Source organism: Equus caballus, chromosome 5 (assembly GCF_041296265.1).
Source record: "Equus caballus isolate H_3958 breed thoroughbred chromosome 5, TB-T2T, whole genome shotgun sequence".
Taxonomy (NCBI): domain Eukaryota; kingdom Metazoa; phylum Chordata; class Mammalia; order Perissodactyla; family Equidae; genus Equus; species Equus caballus.
In genome coordinates, this window is record NC_091688.1 from 790,279 (window position 1) to 805,731 (window position 15,453).

The 15,453-nt window shown below is 55.6% G+C and overlaps 1 protein-coding gene and 1 long non-coding RNA gene across 3 annotated transcripts; one reads left to right on the forward strand and one right to left on the reverse strand.

Moving 5' to 3' along the window:
- Window positions 1-243: 243 nt before the first annotated feature.
- REN (renin) lies at window positions 244-10,843 on the reverse strand. Its single transcript, XM_023640328.2, has 10 exons — window positions 10,708-10,843; window positions 7,560-7,710; window positions 6,916-7,039; window positions 6,192-6,310; window positions 4,537-4,733; window positions 2,778-2,786; window positions 2,135-2,254; window positions 1,595-1,739; window positions 1,230-1,328; window positions 244-598 (listed from the first exon to the last, which is right to left on the reverse strand). Exons 1-10 carry the CDS (start codon window positions 10,803-10,805, stop codon window positions 437-439), a joined length of 1,224 nt encoding a protein of 407 aa, XP_023496096.1. The 5' UTR covers window positions 10,806-10,843; the 3' UTR covers window positions 244-436.
- Window positions 2,656-5,753, forward strand: LOC102149035 (uncharacterized). 2 transcript variants are annotated; one of them, XR_290215.4, is made up of 3 exons: window positions 2,656-2,696; window positions 4,400-4,841; window positions 5,455-5,753. It is a non-coding gene; the product is annotated as an uncharacterized lncRNA (long non-coding RNA). The 2 variants fall into 2 exon arrangements; XR_011438409.1 differs by lacking the exon at window positions 2,656-2,696 and having other exon boundaries at window positions 4,572-4,841; window positions 5,427-5,753.
- Window positions 10,844-15,453: the final 4,610 nt, after the last annotated feature.

The window sequence follows — 15,453 nt, forward strand, 5'->3', positions numbered from 1 at the left end:
TAGCTCTGGTCCTCGAGGAGCTGGAGGGGGCACGGGGCTGACTCTGCAAACTTCCCACCGAGGTTGTGTAAACAACCCCAGCTAAGCCCTGCCAACACTGGACAAATGGCGTCACCCCTGCACGCAGGAACCCTGCATGCAGGGGAATGTGTAGTTTATCATCTTGTGTCACACCCCTATCTGCCGTGATCACATGGCTGTGCCTCAGTTTCAAACCCAAGTGAACCCAGGTGCCACAGGGTTGTGAACATGAAGTTTTTATTCTGTTTGTCTTGAAAGCCAGGAAGAGCTGGTGATGTGAACAGGGGAAGTGGTGGGGAGGAGCCCCACGCCCTGGGCTCCTGCATGAGGGCGCAAGCTAGGCAGGGGGTTCCCAGAGAGTGCTCTGGCTCTGGGCTAGGGCTGAGGGCAAGGCCCGCCTGGGCAGCAGAGGGCCTCAGCGGGCCAAGGCAAAGCCAATGCGATTGTTATGCCGATCAAACTCCGTGTAGAACTTGCGAATGAAGCTGGCGCCCAGGACCCAGACAGGCCCGGTGGGTGGTGGGACATCTAGACCGTGGAGGGCCAGTGTGCACAGATCATCATTACTGTAGGGATCCTGGCAGGAAGGAAGAGGGTTTCCTCACTGCCCAGCACATAACCATTCTCCCTCCACCTCGCCTGAGCCCAGCAGCTGTCCTCAGCATTGTCCCCGCCCCCCATCTGCCGTGGGCCTCCATCGCATCCTGGCCCTTTCAACCCGCTGTGGGTCGCATGCCTCCTGGATGCAGGCGCTGAGCTAGACACCGGGCAGACAATGCATTGGGTACAGCGCTACCTTCAAGAGCTTACAGTCTGGCAGAGCTCTGACCCTAGGCCTTCACTTCATTGCGCTAAGTCTGCTGGGTATGAAAGGGGATAAGACAGAAGCACAGCATTCCTGGGGGCGTTTGATGAGAACCCGGAGACAAGGGGATGAGCACATGATTCCCACGCTTGACTGCACATTGCAGTCACCTGGGGAGTTTTGAAAACTCTGATGCCCAGGTGCCACGCCCAGAGGTTCTGAGTTAAGAAGTAGGGGAAGTGGCTTGTTAGTGGGACTTTTAAAAGCTCCCAGGTGACTCTAACATGCAGCCACGTTTGAGAACCAGTGAGGTAGCGTGCAATCTGTGCATGATGACTTGTCCCTTTTTGAGGGCCCCCGCCCACCCGTCCTCCCTGTCACTGAGGGCAGGCCCGGGCCTCACCTGTAATACGTAGTCTGCGCTGGTAAGCGTGTAGGCTCTTCCTCCGAGGTGGAAGGAGATGTCAGGGAGTGTGGGCACTTGGTTACAGTTCACGACATACTGGGGGGAGGGTAGAGGGAGCGTCTTTGAGTGTGGGAAGTCCCCCAGCAGACGTAGCCCTGTGCTTGTGGCCTGGGCCCTTCTCTGGAGAGGGCTGGGTGCATGCCCCCTCCCTGGGGAGAAGAGTGTGAGAGATGAAGAGGGGAAAGCCCAAAATGGCCTCATTTGGGACCTAATGCTGCCTGGGGTCATTTCAGGGCCTGGACCAGGTGGTGCTCCCCTAATCCCTGGCCTGCCCCCCCCCCCGCCCCCCCCAAGCTTCTTACTTCATCTGAGCTCAGCTCCTTGGCCCCCAGGGTCTCCATGAGCAGCCTCAGGGAGCTGGTGGGACCCGAGATGTAGGATGCGCCAGTATCCACCACTACCATGCAGCCCTCCTCACAGAGTAAGGTGGCCGACCTCACAGATACCCTGGGGGAGACCACAGTCAGACAGACAGACAGACAGGGAGGGCTGATGGGGCACCACCAGGCTGCATAACTTTCCTGACGCCAGGCCAGTGAGGGGAAGCCATGCCGGTGGTCCAGTGATGCACTGGAGGACAGGTAAGGCATGTGCTGGAGGAGGAAAGGTGCTGCCCCCCTCCCTCAGCGCATGGCTTAGTGACCCCCCCACCTACTCTCAGGAGGCCCCCTCCCCTCTGTTCCTCATATCTCTGTTCCCATCCCCAGACAGAGCAGGCAGAGAGCAAATGTTGGCTGTGCCTTAAGAAGTGGCTGCGTCAGGAGAGAGGAGCTGCCCTCCCTGCTCCCCCGCCCCCAGGCAGCAGCGTTTTTGGAGAGGGGAGAGGGTTGAGGATTCCTGACCCTTTCATTTTGATCTGCCAGGAGTCAGTCTTGCTGACGCTCACGTAGTGGAAGTTCCCTTGGTAATACTGGGGGTCGCTGCCTCCCAGCACAATCTCTCCCCCTAGCAAGTGGGAATTCCTAAAGGGAAGATCAGAGGCTCTTGGAGACCCATAACCTCTGAGACCCAAAGACCCTAGCGACAGGGGAAGTTGGGCAGGGTGCAGGGTGTGGCAGAGGAAGGGGGGCAGGGAGGGCAAGGCTGGGAATCTGCAGAGCACACCACCTTATCTTTCCTGCTCCTCCCCAAGCCCAGCCAGGGGTGGTTCCAGGACAGTCCAACCATGCGGAATAGAGCATCCCCAGAGAGGTCACAGAAAAGGAACAGGCACAGAGACAGCCAGTAGAATGCAAACAAGAGGCAAATCGCCATGCCCCGCCCCCCCACTTGGGTTCCGGTTGCTGCGGGTTGAGCAGGTGCGTGGGAGGGGAGTCTGGGGAGCTGCTGGGTGGGGGTGGGCAGGGGCAGGAAGTGGGGGTGGGGGGGAGAACTTCAGCATCCGCAGAGCCTGGGCCTGCTGAGGTGAGTTTTGGGCGAGTGCCGTGTATGATTCTGGGCCAGGTGCTCTGGAGGGTCAGGACCGTGAGGGGGGTTTCTCCTTACTTGGAATTTCTGCAAAGAAAGAGACACAGCAGAAAGGAAGCCTTTGTTTCCGGTGAGCCTCACCAGCTTCTGGTCTGGCAGGTGGGTGTTATGCACCCTTGTTACCCTTCAGGCAATGGCGTCATCACCAAGAAGTGAAGTCACCTGCCTGAAGTCACCCAGGTGGTGAGTGGGGTGATGGAGGATTGGAGCGAGGGCTCCTGGTGCCCAGTCTGAAGCTGATCCCCCTTGCTTTCCTCTCCTCCAGGCTGCACGATGCCTCCCACAGCTCAGGGCCTATCTTAGGGCTGGTTTCCAGAGCGTGTGTGTGCGTGTGCGTAAGAGAGAGAGGTGGGGTTTTCCAGCACTCGTAATAGGAGGCCTGATTCCATGCACCATTGTGCACGGGTGTGTAGGTGTGTACATGTTATTTGTGCAAGTGCAGTTAATTGCATTTTTGCAAATCCAGTACGTGTGTGCTTGGGCTAGCCCAACACTTCAAGATCTCTCGGGATGTTCCCTCCTTCCCGGCCTAGGGCAAAGGAAGAGGCAGGCCCTCTCCTCAACAAGGGCCCCCCCACTTCCTGTGTGCTGGATGCCCCTCCCTGCCATGGCCTCCAGGCTCCTGGGCCCTCAATGATCTCCTCTTTTTTCCATTTTCAGTCTCTTGCTTTCCATTGACTTCCTCCCTCACCTGCAAGCATCCTCTAGCATTTAAAAACACCCACCCTTCTTTTCTCTGCTTCTCTGCCTGCGCCTCCACCTGACATCCCCTTCCCTGTTGAATTTCTCAGAGCAGGCTGCATCTGCCTTTTCACTGCCTGCCGGCTGGCCTTGCTCCCCTCTGCAACAGCTCTTGCCAGACTGCCCCTGACGGCAGAGCCAAGCCGGGGCGTTTTCTCAGTGCCTCCCTTTCTCTCACCAAACCAGACGCTCCTCTCCCTTTGACCTCTGCGATCTCTCTGGACTTCGACCGTCCCCTGCATCCTCACTGCCACTGGCCTCATGTTCTTACCCTTATCATTCCTCCTCTCCAGCTCAGGCCGTCTTTCTAAACCCAGCAGCTCAGAGCAGATCATAGCCCTGCTCAGCTGCTGACGACGGTTTCCCCAGGGCTGGCGGAGCTGCCCATAAGCTCAGCCTAGAGTTGGAAAGTACCCATGGGCCTCAGCCCTGTGCCCACTGCTGTTGCTCACACGCTTCTTGTTTCCCCTGTAGACTGCAGGCTCTGTGTGCACAGACACTCTGTCTCACACGCTGCATTCATGGCGGCACCCAGAGCCTCGCAGAGTGCTTGGCACATAAGCACCCAATGTTTGTTGAATCAATGAGTGAGCAAATTCACCAATGAATGAATGAACGAAGTTGGCTGTCACTGTGTGGGAGGAGCCATGGGCCCTCACAGGCAGGGTCCCTAGGTGACAGCAGTGCCTCCTTCCCATCCCCCTACCCTGCACTGTCCTCTTGTTCTAGAGCAGTGCTGTCTACCTGAGGCTGCGCAGTAATGCCAATGTTCTGTGTCCGTACTATCTGATATGGTAGCCAATAGCCACTGTGGTTGCTGACCACTGGAAATGTGCTCGTGAGGCTAAGGAATTGAATGCCTAATTTTGCTTAACTTTAATTAATTTACATGTAAGTAGTGGCTTCCACATTGTACGGTGCAGCTCTACATCAGGGCGGAAGAGCCCGGGAACACACCTGGCCCGAGCGCTCCTGCTCTCCCAGCTGGCCTGCCTCCCCGCTTTCCCTGCCTCAGCCCCTGGAGGCCCAGGCCCACCTGCTGTAGTAGACAGAGAAGACGTCTTCCTTTAGCACCCTCTGGGAGAGGATGTGGTCAAAGACGGGGGTGACCCCACCGACGGCCTGTGCAGGGAAGCCCATGCCCAGAACCCCATCAAACTTGGCCAGCATGAAGGGTATCAAGGGCAGCTCCGTAACCTCTGCAAACGTCTGCGTCACTGTGATTCCGCCCACCTGTGGGAGGAAGGACTGGGGAGACCAAGCTCACTGCCCACCCCCGACCAGGATCTTCCCCACTGGGGGCCCCAGGGGCACATATGCTCCAGGGTGTCGCATTTTAGGGTAAGACCAGTTCATCAACCCCACAGATATCTTCTCTCCTGATATGCATCTAGGCTGTGGGGTCCAGAGAGAACTGGGGTTGCTCAGTGACTGGAAGGGGCAGAAGCTGAGAAGGTGGTACTGCCAAGCAGGAGCAGAAAAGATGCCAGGAGCTCCCATTCCCCCTCCGCAATGGCCCAGCTTTCACAGTGGCAGGACTGGGCCTGAGTCCCCCACCCCGTTATGGGCTAAGGATTTCTTCAGCATAGCCAGGCCAGCCCCCGATGCTCCTTTCCCCCTGATTTCACAGACAAGGGGAGAAGTAAGTTCATACCTATTTCTTCCAGGTTCTATGGGCATCCCTCCCCTAACTCTCACAGAGCAGGGCTAGAGAAACCCCAGAATGGGGAGGAGTCAGAGACAGGTCCAACCTCAACTATGACCTTAAAACCTATGAAAATTAATAAAGGAAAGCTCAACTAAAACCAGAGTCTGGAAGGCCTCTTAGAGGGAGATCCCACACCCTGCCACTCCTCCTCAGTTACCCCAACAGAAAGTGTCAGTTGCTGACCCCAACAGGAAGACCTCTGTTACTGACCCCAACAGGATGAGAGTACCTTGCTCTCCCAAACAGGACGTGCAACTACTTTACTGCTCCCACAGAAGGAAGACTTCCTTGTTGCCCAGCAACAAGCCCAGCCAATGGAAAATGCTGCAGCTCAGCCAATGAGAAGCTGTGGTCACCTGAACTTTTACTTTCCTCCAATGAACTTTCATTTTTTCCTTGCTGCTGAGTTCCTGTCTTTGACTCATCCTCCTTACTATGAAAGCCTTTCACGCTGTGTACCTTCTCCAAGTATCTGTCTGCGTGCCAGATGAGGTGCTGCCTGATGCAGGAATCATTTAATAAAGCCAATTAGATCTTCTGATTTACTCAGTTGAATTTTATTTTTTTAACAAACCTATGCCTGACCCTAAAACTAACCCTGACGATGATGTCAACGATAGCCCTGACCCTGACTCTGACCCTGATTTCAGTCTAGGGTCTGGTTAGGAGCCAGTCAGAGCTGGGTGACCTCAGCTGGGTTACTTGACTGGAGGCTGTGGGGCTCGGGACAAGCCCTGCATGTGAGTTAGATGTGAAAGCCTCCATAAGTCACCCAGCATTGAGCCAGGAGCTCAGGTGTGCCCCGTGCCACGTGCTGCTGCTTTGTGGCTCTAGCGAGAGGTGGGACAGCAGGGTGTTCCTCAAATCCCCAGGCTCCAGGGTGGGCTGCACTGAGCCTTCCCCATGTATGGGCCCTGAGGTGCAGGAGAGGTCTGGGGACACGAAAGGCAGGGAGTCAAATGGCCCCGGGCAGTCCTACTTACAGTCACCATGTCCTGGCTCAGGAAACCTTTGACTTTCCCGGATCCGTAGCGGATGGTGAATTCCGTTCCATTCTCCATGTAGCTGGAGGATTCCGAGGAGTCGTAGAGGCTGTGAATCTCTGGCAGAAAGACACAGGCTCAGGTCTGTCCAAGAGCGGCCCAGCAGGGTGGCTCGGAGGCAGGCGCCTTGTGGGTATGGCTTGTGTGACTGAGGACTTAGGTTCAGGGGTGGGGTGGCCCTGAGGTTGGAGGCTCAGAAAATGCATTTCATCAATCACGGACTGTGTTTCTTGGGCCCCTGTTATGTGCCCATATGTCTGAGAATTTTGTCTCAAATGAAGCGTTTTAAAGTAATTCCCAACACTGGGATGGGGAGAAGATTCTGGCCACAGTAAGCACTCAATAAAAGCTTGTTGACTAAGGATAGGGATGGAAGAGCACGAGTGCCTTGGATGGGTCTGAGAATTCAGGCCCTTCTCAGTCTCGGGAAGGCTGCGAAATGGCCTTGTGGGCTGTGGGCTCCTGAAGCTTGCTTTCCTACCTTGGTGGCCATATCAGGAAAATGGGGACCATTTTCCTCTCTCCTTTCAGGGGCAGTGGAAGTAGAGGCAGAGAGAAAACAGCTCAAACGGGAGCAGGACAGACTTAGCTGCGTGTGGGGCAGGACTGCCTGAGTGTGGCACGGCGGGGGCTCGGGGGAAGGCAGGCAGGTCCTGGGGCTCACCACAGGCTGCGTAGAGAGGGCTGCACTTGGTGGAGGGCACCCAGAGGTTGGCCGAGCCTGTGTCAAAGATGACTTTGAAGGTCTGGGGTGGGGTGCCAATGCCGATCTCGCCGTAGTACTGGGTCTGTAGGGGTGAAAGGACAGAGGCGGCTGGAGGAGCTTGGGGAGCGTGGGGTCGTGCCTGATAGCCCTGTTGCCACTCAGGAGAGATTAGGTAGATCTTATATCCTCTCTGGGTTTCCATTTTCCAGCAGGGCCTGGGTGGGAGGCTTGGCACTGTCTTGTGACTTCCCAGGAAGTGAGACAAGGGGGCAAAATTAAAATGCTGGGAATGAAGCAGGAAGCTGCCCACCCCTTGAGGAACCACTGGAGTAGCACGCAGCCAGTCTGCACTGAGCCTGGTCCCAGAAACCTGCACCTGAGGCCGAACACCCCTCCTGCCGACCCGTGACACCAGAGCCGGATGCCCGAGCTCCAGACTGAACTCTGCCTCTGGGTTCCCTCCCGCCTCCAGTGCCTCAGGCTTCCAGCTGTAAAATGGGAGTGCTGTAGGCTGCTTAGTGCTCCTTGGTCAAAGACAGCATGGAAAGAGCAAAGAAAGCCTTCGGCCCAAGAGCGGTGCCGGGGCAGAGCGGGGTCCTCACGTCCAGGTAGTTGGTGAGGACCACGGGGGAGGTGCTGTTGTCTCGCGAGAGTCTTTTGGTGAACTGGCTCCACTCGGCGCCGATCCTGCTCACGTCCACGCCTCGCTCCCTCAGGCTTTCTCGGACCGAGGGCATTTTCCTGAGGAAGATCCTGGCCCAGGATGGAGGAAGAAAAAATAGAGGAGCTCTGTACTCACCCATAACAATAGCAGTGTCCCTGAAGCTTCTAATACAAGCCTCCCTAACTCAGCCCAGGCAGCTAAGAATCACTCCTGCGCCCTCAGGCCTCTGAAGGAAAATCCCCAAGCCTCCTTGAGTCACCTGTGCTGGCATTCAGTGACTCTCAACTAACTGCCTGCCGATGTCTCATTTTGATCCCTACCACTGTGAGCTGAGGCCAGGTGTTCATTCACTCATTCCTTCATCTATTCTGTAATCACAAGTTGAACACAAACTGTGCTCACACCGCACTGGATACTAGAGACGTAAAGATAAAGATCGTCATTGCCTCACGGAGTTCCAGCAGGTGAGGAGACACGCATTGGCTTCCCCTCTGAGGAGCTGAACGCTGGGAGCGCCCCCCTCGAGGCTGTGCGGGAGGAGGCAGTGCCATGCGGGGCCTGTAGGTGGCAGCAGGTGCCCGCAGCAGCCTGCTGGGGCTCTGGGATGCCCGAGGGCTGCGGAGTGGAGCGGACCAACCCAACTGGGTGGGCAGGGAGAGAGGCTGGCATCTCCAGAGCACCTGTGCACCCTGTCCTTGGAAAGATGTGCCTTCTTGAGCCTAAGTCCCAGTCCCTCGGCTTCTTGTCCTGAGGCCTTTGGGAGGCACCATTAAAGAAACTGGGAAACTCACAGCCTACGGGGCGCCAAACACTGTTCACACCCCATGTAACCCTCACAACAACCCTGCAGCCAGCTGTCGCCGTTGCTCTACGATGAGCAAACTGAGGCTCATGGGGACGAGGTGACTCACACATGATGGATCGGGGATTCAAAACAGTGTATCCGGCCCTGTTCCCCATATGGGGGGCCCTGGGCCCCCTGAAGGCCGTTTGCTGAAGCCTGGAGGAAGGTTTCCCTAGCTGTTGGCTGGGGGAGGGTCCCAGGATTGCAGCCCAGTTTGTGGACAACCTGCCTTCTTCTCAGTTCTCGTGCCCCTGTCCTTTCACTGTCCTTTCCTTGTCACTCCCCCTGCATCTATGTCCCGTGACAGCCGGGAACACGAATGCAACTTTCGTGCCTGTCAGTGTAATATTTTAATGGAAATAACTTGTCAGATTCATCTCACAGTTTGACATTCATATCACTGTTGACAAAGTATTCTCACAATTATATCTTACTTGGTTCTCGGCCATCCCATGAGGTGGGTAATGTTATTATTCTCATCTTACAGGTGGGAAGATGGAGGAGCAGAGAAGGCTTGGCCCCAAAGAGGGTGCCTTTTCCACTAGTTACTCAGAGCAGCCCCCGCTCTGGACCTTAACCTTTACCCATCTCCTTGCAGAAAGTCACTTCCCCCCTCCCTCCAGTTCTTTCATCCTTCAAAGAGCGGCACGCACCGCCTCCTCCTGGAAGCTCGCCATGCACTCCCGTTCACGCTGGCCTCACCTTTGCTTTGGCTCCTGGGTGCTCACAGCCAGCACTGCATGGCTAATGCTCAGGGATGTGGTGCTGTCTGCTGGTGAGGGCATAGTGGTTGTGGGGACCTGCTTGAATCCCGCACCACCTGTGTGATTCTGAGCAACTTACCTAACCTCTCTGAGGCTTTTCTGAGCCCCCATGAACTCCTCTGTAAAAATGGACTTAAAGGTAGCACCTACCTCGGAGAATCACTACAGATTCACGAGGGGCCCCGCGCCCGATCAACGTAAATCGTGTGTGTAAAAGGCATGAAAGCACCTTGAGAATGGGGTCCTGTGTTCAGATCTCCCAGACACATGAGAGCGGCCTTGTGGTGCTCCGCACACAGCAGGTGGCACCATTCCTGTGACTGTTTCAGAAGGCTCCCTCCCTCCCCACCCTGGCCCAGCTCCCTTTTCTGTTTGAAGAGAACAGGGGAGAGTGACTTCCCCTTGATCTGCCTTTCCCCTGGGGGGCTCCTCAGCCCCATGCTGCCAGGAAGCGCCTGCCCTCTCACCCCGCCCCCAGCCCAGCCGTGACTCTGGGGGGGGGGGGGGGGCCTTGGAGCAGGGGAGAGAGGCTTTGGGAACAAAGGGCCTGGTGTGTGTGGAGCCTCAGCCCCTCTCACGAGGCCTCCCTGGCCTCAGGGTCCTCATCCGTAACCTGGGACTGTTGGGTTGTTGGGAGGATGACTGGAGATGAGATCTGTGAAGTCCTAAGTGTTTCACAGGCTTAGCGGCTCTCACTGTTATTAAGACCTGCCCTCTCACCTTCAGCTCTTCTGGCGCCATCTGCCCTCCCCAGACTGACACCCCTTTTCCACGGGGCTCTCTCCCTGCTGCCTCTCCCCTTCTGCAGCCTCAAGGAGCCGCTGGTCCCCACAGGGCGTGGCACAATGTGGGTGGCAGTCAGGTCTCTCTCTCCTTTGGGCTGCCCCTTCTTTCAGGGTTGGCGACAGGCCTCCCTGCGCAGCCCACCGCCTCAGGCTGAGGCCTTCCCCTCAGTTATCTCATTGAGTCTTCAGAGCAGCTCTATGAAGTTGGCGCCTATTCTCCTTGTTTTAAAAATGGTAAACTGAGACCTGGAGAGGTGAAGTAACTTGCCTGTGTTTCCAGAGCTAATCTGCCTACTAGGGGAGCCGAGTTTAAACCCGGACAATTCACCTCTAGCAGCCTTGCATTTAACCCCATGTCGTGCTTCCTCCTGCCAGACTTAATGCTCTTCTTAATAATCAGGGCTTGAGGGCAAGGGGCATGTCTAAATGATGTCTGCGTTCCCCATGGTGCCTAGCATGGTGATCTGTGCAGGAAGCGAGAGCTCGGGGCAGGGATCAAAAACACGGCTTCCAGGCCTGACTAGTGCCACTATTGCCTGTGTGACGCTGGAGTCACCGGACCTCTCTCAATGGGACCATACCTCCCTGCCCAGCTAGTTGTGAGGACTGGATGACATCCCATGTCTGAAAGCTGGGGGTGTTAGGAAGGTGGGAACCCCTGTGCCCCTGCCACCCTCTCTGGGCCCCAGTTACCGTCTGAAGGCGCCAGTGTCCGCAGGAAGCCCGAAGGCGTAGGAGCCCCAGAGCACCAGCAGGAGTCCCCAGCGGGGCATTCTGCTCCGTTGGTTCATGCCACACCTGGGTCCCGGCTCTCTCTGAGATCCACCGAAGCCTCATGGCTCCCAGGCCCTCCTCCTTTTATACGCTCCACACTTAGGATGCTTGTGAGTCTGCTTTGCCCTGATTTATTACCCTGGGGCATACGGCAGGACAGCCAGTAATAAATCCCGCCGTGGGGCTGAGCTAGGTGGGTGAAGGGTGACCAGGTTTCCGCCACAGAGCAGGGGAGCCAGAGGAAGGAGGCTGTGGGAAAGCAATGCTGTGTCCAGTGACGCTAGCAGCCTCGTCCCAGCCTGGCCCTGTGACCCCCGGAGGGGGAAGGGGCTGATGAGAAACAGCTCTGCTCAGGAAGAAGGTCGGGGCTGAGATAGGCATAGAACCTAGGTTTCCAACCCCCAGCTGGACTCCACTCCCCATGCCCTCGAAGCTCCATCCTCTGTATTAACCTTGGCTGTGCCCCTGACGGGCTTCTCCCAGGCTGCATCTCAGTGTTCCCATCTGGAACATGGGTCACTCCTCCTGGCTTGTTCCCTGGCAGAGCCAGACCCAGAGGCCTCCCTGATGCCTGCCTCCAACCCTCTGCCAGCAGCAGTTGTTTATGGGAAAGTGCACCATAGCTTGTCAGGAGAAGAGACTGCTGATGCAGCCCTCAGGAAGCAGGGAGCTGCGGCAGGGGTGCGCGTCCATCCTCACCGACCTGGTATTGGTGTGAGGGAAGGGCAGCCCTCAGGGGCTTCGGGAGGCTTTTGCAGAAGGAGGAGGGCAGCTGGTTTTCCACCTCCTCCTCCTCTTTCCACTTGGCCCTAACTCCTTCGGGGCCCTGTCTCTGTCCCCTTCCCTTTTCCTTGTGGTTTATAAGCAGTCTGGGGCAGTTCCCCACACACCTGCCCCTAAATCCCGGGATGGGTGCTATTTATTCAGCCTGGGATGGCCTCCCCCGGCTTCTCCGTGCTCATTCTTCAGGGCCCACTTCAAATACCACCCGCCTCCATGAAGCAGGCCCTGACGCAGCCCGGAATCAACTGCTTTCTGCGGTGGGCTCTCACAGAGTGCAGAGGAGCCTTTCCGTGAGAGCAGGGACCAGCCGTGCTGCAGGAGCGTTATTTGCGTATGCGGGCACCTGCCTCTTGCCCAAAGTGGTGCTCAACACTCATCAAATGCGTGAACGCGTGACCTGTGAGGGGCAGTGTGCAGAGCTCTGAGCTAGCTGTCAGGGACCTGGGTTCTAGTTCTGACTCCGCCACAATCTTGCTGTATGACGGTAGAGCCCTCCCGGCCCCGTCTGGGCCTCAGTTCCTAAATCTGTGTAAGGAAGCAGATGGCTAGTGGCCCCTGGGGTGCCTTCCTGCTTGGACACCTCGTCTTCTCAGTTCTGTGCCTTCGGGTGCCGCTCTCTGTGTCAGCTCTGGGCAGTCAAGACTCAATCAGAGGAGCTCGGCTCTGTTGCCAATATGTTGGCTAATGCACCCGTGATATGATGGCATCTCTGCAAATGATGGAGAATTTAGTGGTTTGGTGTAAATTCTCGCTGGAGAATGCTCGGGCCCTGCTCTTGGCAGTGGTGGAGGTATCTGAGGGCAAGGGAAACTTCAGAACCTCTCACAGCGGGAGACCTGTCTTGCAAGACTGAATGAATATTTACGAAGTGTTCCTGTCACCCTGTGCTCTTCTTCTCCTCTTTCATTCATTAGCGAATATTCATTGAGCATTTGTTATTTGTCAGATACTTTGCTAGATGCTGGAGTTACAAAAGTGGCAAAAATAAAGTTTCTGCTCTTGTGGAGCCCTCGTCCTGAAGGAGAGATGGATTGTTACCATCACAACATAAATGTAACATGATAACGATGAGCAGCCCCAGGCCGGGAACTCCAGGATGGGTTCCCCAAGGGAGTTACACCTGAGCTGTGATCTGAAGCTACATGGGCAGGAAGTGAGTAGCTGAAGAGGAAAGAAAGAGAATCCCAATGGAGACAGCACGTGTAAAGGCCCTGTGGGGAGAGGGAGCATGGGGAAAATAAGGACCCAAAAGAAAGCCAATGTGGCCAGACAGAGATGAGAGGGGTGGAGTGGGAGATGAGACTGGGGAGGGCAGAGGAAGATAAGAGCTAACACTTATCGAACGCTTATTATGGGCCAGGCACCATTCTAAGTGCTTAATGCATTTAATTCTCACGACAACCGTGTAAGGTAGTACTGTTTTTACTCCATCTCACAAGACAGAAAACTGAAATATGGGAGGCTGCGGAAAGTAAGTTACTTCAGGTCACGCTGACAATAGTGGTGGAGTATGGCTGTGAATTTAGGCAGTATAACCCAGAACTCGTTCCACAGCGGACTTGGGTGGCAAGCCATAAAGGTTCTGGAAGCCATTGCTCTGAGCACTGGGTAAACAGGCTATGAAGGGAATAATGATGTGATTAGATGTGCTTTGCAAGGACGCTCTAGTTCCACTGTGGCTTAGCAAGGACTTGGGAATGGTCCGGAACCACGTGGCACGTACCAGTTAGGAAACCACGACACTGGAACCAACTTGTGCGAGGGGAGGAAGGCTGGTGGAGATGGAGAAGACCGGATGGATCTGAGAGAAATGCAGGAAATAAAATCCACAGGATTTGCTGATGGGTTGCATATGGGAGTGAGGGAGACGGAGGTTTCTAGATGCTGGTGAGTCATGGGGTGCTGTGGAAGAGAGCCAGGGTTCCAGAGGGTAAGAGAGTTGGGGAGATCATGAGTTTGAGGATCTTCGAGTGTGGGGTTCCCTTGAGAAATCCCAGGGGTGGCACTAAATGGCGGGTGTATATGTGGACCTAGGTGAAAGATTTATGTGTTATTTGCAATTGGTAGTTAATGCCACAGTATGAATGGAAGTAGTTAGGGAGAGGGTAGAGAGCAAGAAGGCCCAGGACTCCAAGCTTTCATGGGTCAGCGGTGGAGGAGGAGTCTGCGGAGGAGAACAAAATGGAGATGCCGGAGAGGCAGGAGGAAACCAGTAGTCATCGCTGAGGCTGGAGGAGGAGAGCAGCTAAGGGAGGATAGTGAGCAAGGGTGGATGTTGCTGCAGGGTCGGGTAAGATGTGAGTTAAAAGGTGGATGTGCAGCCATTGGTGCTGTTACTGGGAGCTGTTTTGGTGCTGCAGAGGGACAGGAATCCAGACAGGGATGGGTGAAGGAATGACGGGAAGTAGGGAGATGAAGGCAGTACGGTATAGGCAGTGATTTCCAGAAACTGGGCTGTAAGGAAGGGGGAAGAGGGTGACAGCTGGAGGGGAATGAGGACCAAAGAGGGGTTTTCTCTCTCTTCTCTCCTCCCTCCCTTTCCTTCTTCTTCCTTTTTTCTCTTCCCTTCTCTTCTCTTCTCCTCTCCTCTCTCCCTCCCCGCTCCCGTCTCTATCCCCTTCCTCCTCCCTTTCTCCCTCCCTCCTCCCTTTCTCCCTCCCTCCTCCCTTTCTCCCTCCCTCTCTCCTTCCTCTTTCTCCTTCCCTCCTCCCTTTGTTTCTAATGACAGGAAGGAGTTGAATATATTTAAAGGCATAGAAAGGATTCCATTGAAAGGAAGGGATACTCAAGACAGTAGGATTCCTGAGGGGCAGGAGCACACAGGTGGACCGGCGGGCAGGAGAGGAAGACAGGAAGGCAGGACATGTGCTCTGTCGTGGTAGCTGAGGGACTTTCTGTCTGGTGACTGTTATTTTCTCAGACAAATAGGGAGTAAGGACCTCTGGGCCTTGGACCACTGGGCGTTGGGGATAGGAGGGGGTTTGGAGCCACGAGGAAAATGGAGAATGTCTAAAATAACTATAGAAAGTAGGAAGAAGCTGGCCAAGGAAACTAAGAGGATTTCTGGGAGGAATTAAGACATTTAATGGCTGGAGATGATGCCGGTCTGCCCTGTTCTCTGACTCTCCTTCCACCCCCAGTGCTTGGCTGCTAGGGTGCAGGGAAAAAACATGAGGGGCTTCATCCAGGCCTGCGGTGATGCCAGATGTGGGGATCAAAGATGAGGGACAAAGGGATTCAGCGTTCTAGCAAAAACGTTGTTGAAGGATAGACTGTGGACCAGAAGGCGGATGAGGGAGAGAAGTCAAGACAGGATGGAGGATGAACTGAAGGAAGCAGAGAGCACGGACGCACGGGAAGAAAGAGCAGCAGGGGTGGGAAGAGCTGAAGCCCAAAGCTGGGGGGCAAAGAGCTGGTCGGGAGGGGGACTTTGAGACAGTCTTTTTGGAGGTGGAAGAGTTACAAGTGATGGCAAATCCAGAGCAGGATGTGAGGGTGGATGGCTGAAGTGGAGCAGGGGTAAGGCCATTGCAAAGAGGGCACTCAGGGAGCTGAGAGGCCAGGGTGCTGGCCAGGTCACCATCTGCGTGGATGGTGATGTCATCCAGGAGGACCCAGAGGGCACGGGGTGGACGGAAGTTGTAAGTCAGAAGCCAAAGTCTTTGATAGATGATAAGGCGGGACCTGCAAGTCCAGTAGTGACAGTGAGTGAGGGAGGGAAGGTCCGGGGCAGAAAGCAAGGGCCTGAGAGGAGGGCATTCTTCTCCCAGTGTCCACATTGGTCCTGGGAGCTGAGCAGGCTGGTATCCCTCTAACACGGGAGGAAACCGAAAGCTGGGGGAAGTAATGTGTCCTAATTCACAGCTGGTAAGTGCAGAGTGG

Bases quoted from the DNA above. Each gene is read 5' to 3' on its own strand.
- REN (XM_023640328.2), bottom strand. From the start codon at position 10,805: ATGAACCAACGGAGCAGAATGCCCCGCTGGGGACTCCTGCTGGTGCTC. The intron at 6,311-6,915 runs GTGAGCCCCAGG...TCTTTCTGCCAG, and splicing joins CCCTCTCTACGCAGCCTGTG to AGATTCACAGCCTCTACGAC. The intron at 1,740-2,134 runs GTCAGGAATCCT...GGTCTCCCCCAG, and splicing joins TGGCAGATCAAAATGAAAGG to GGTATCTGTGAGGTCGGCCA.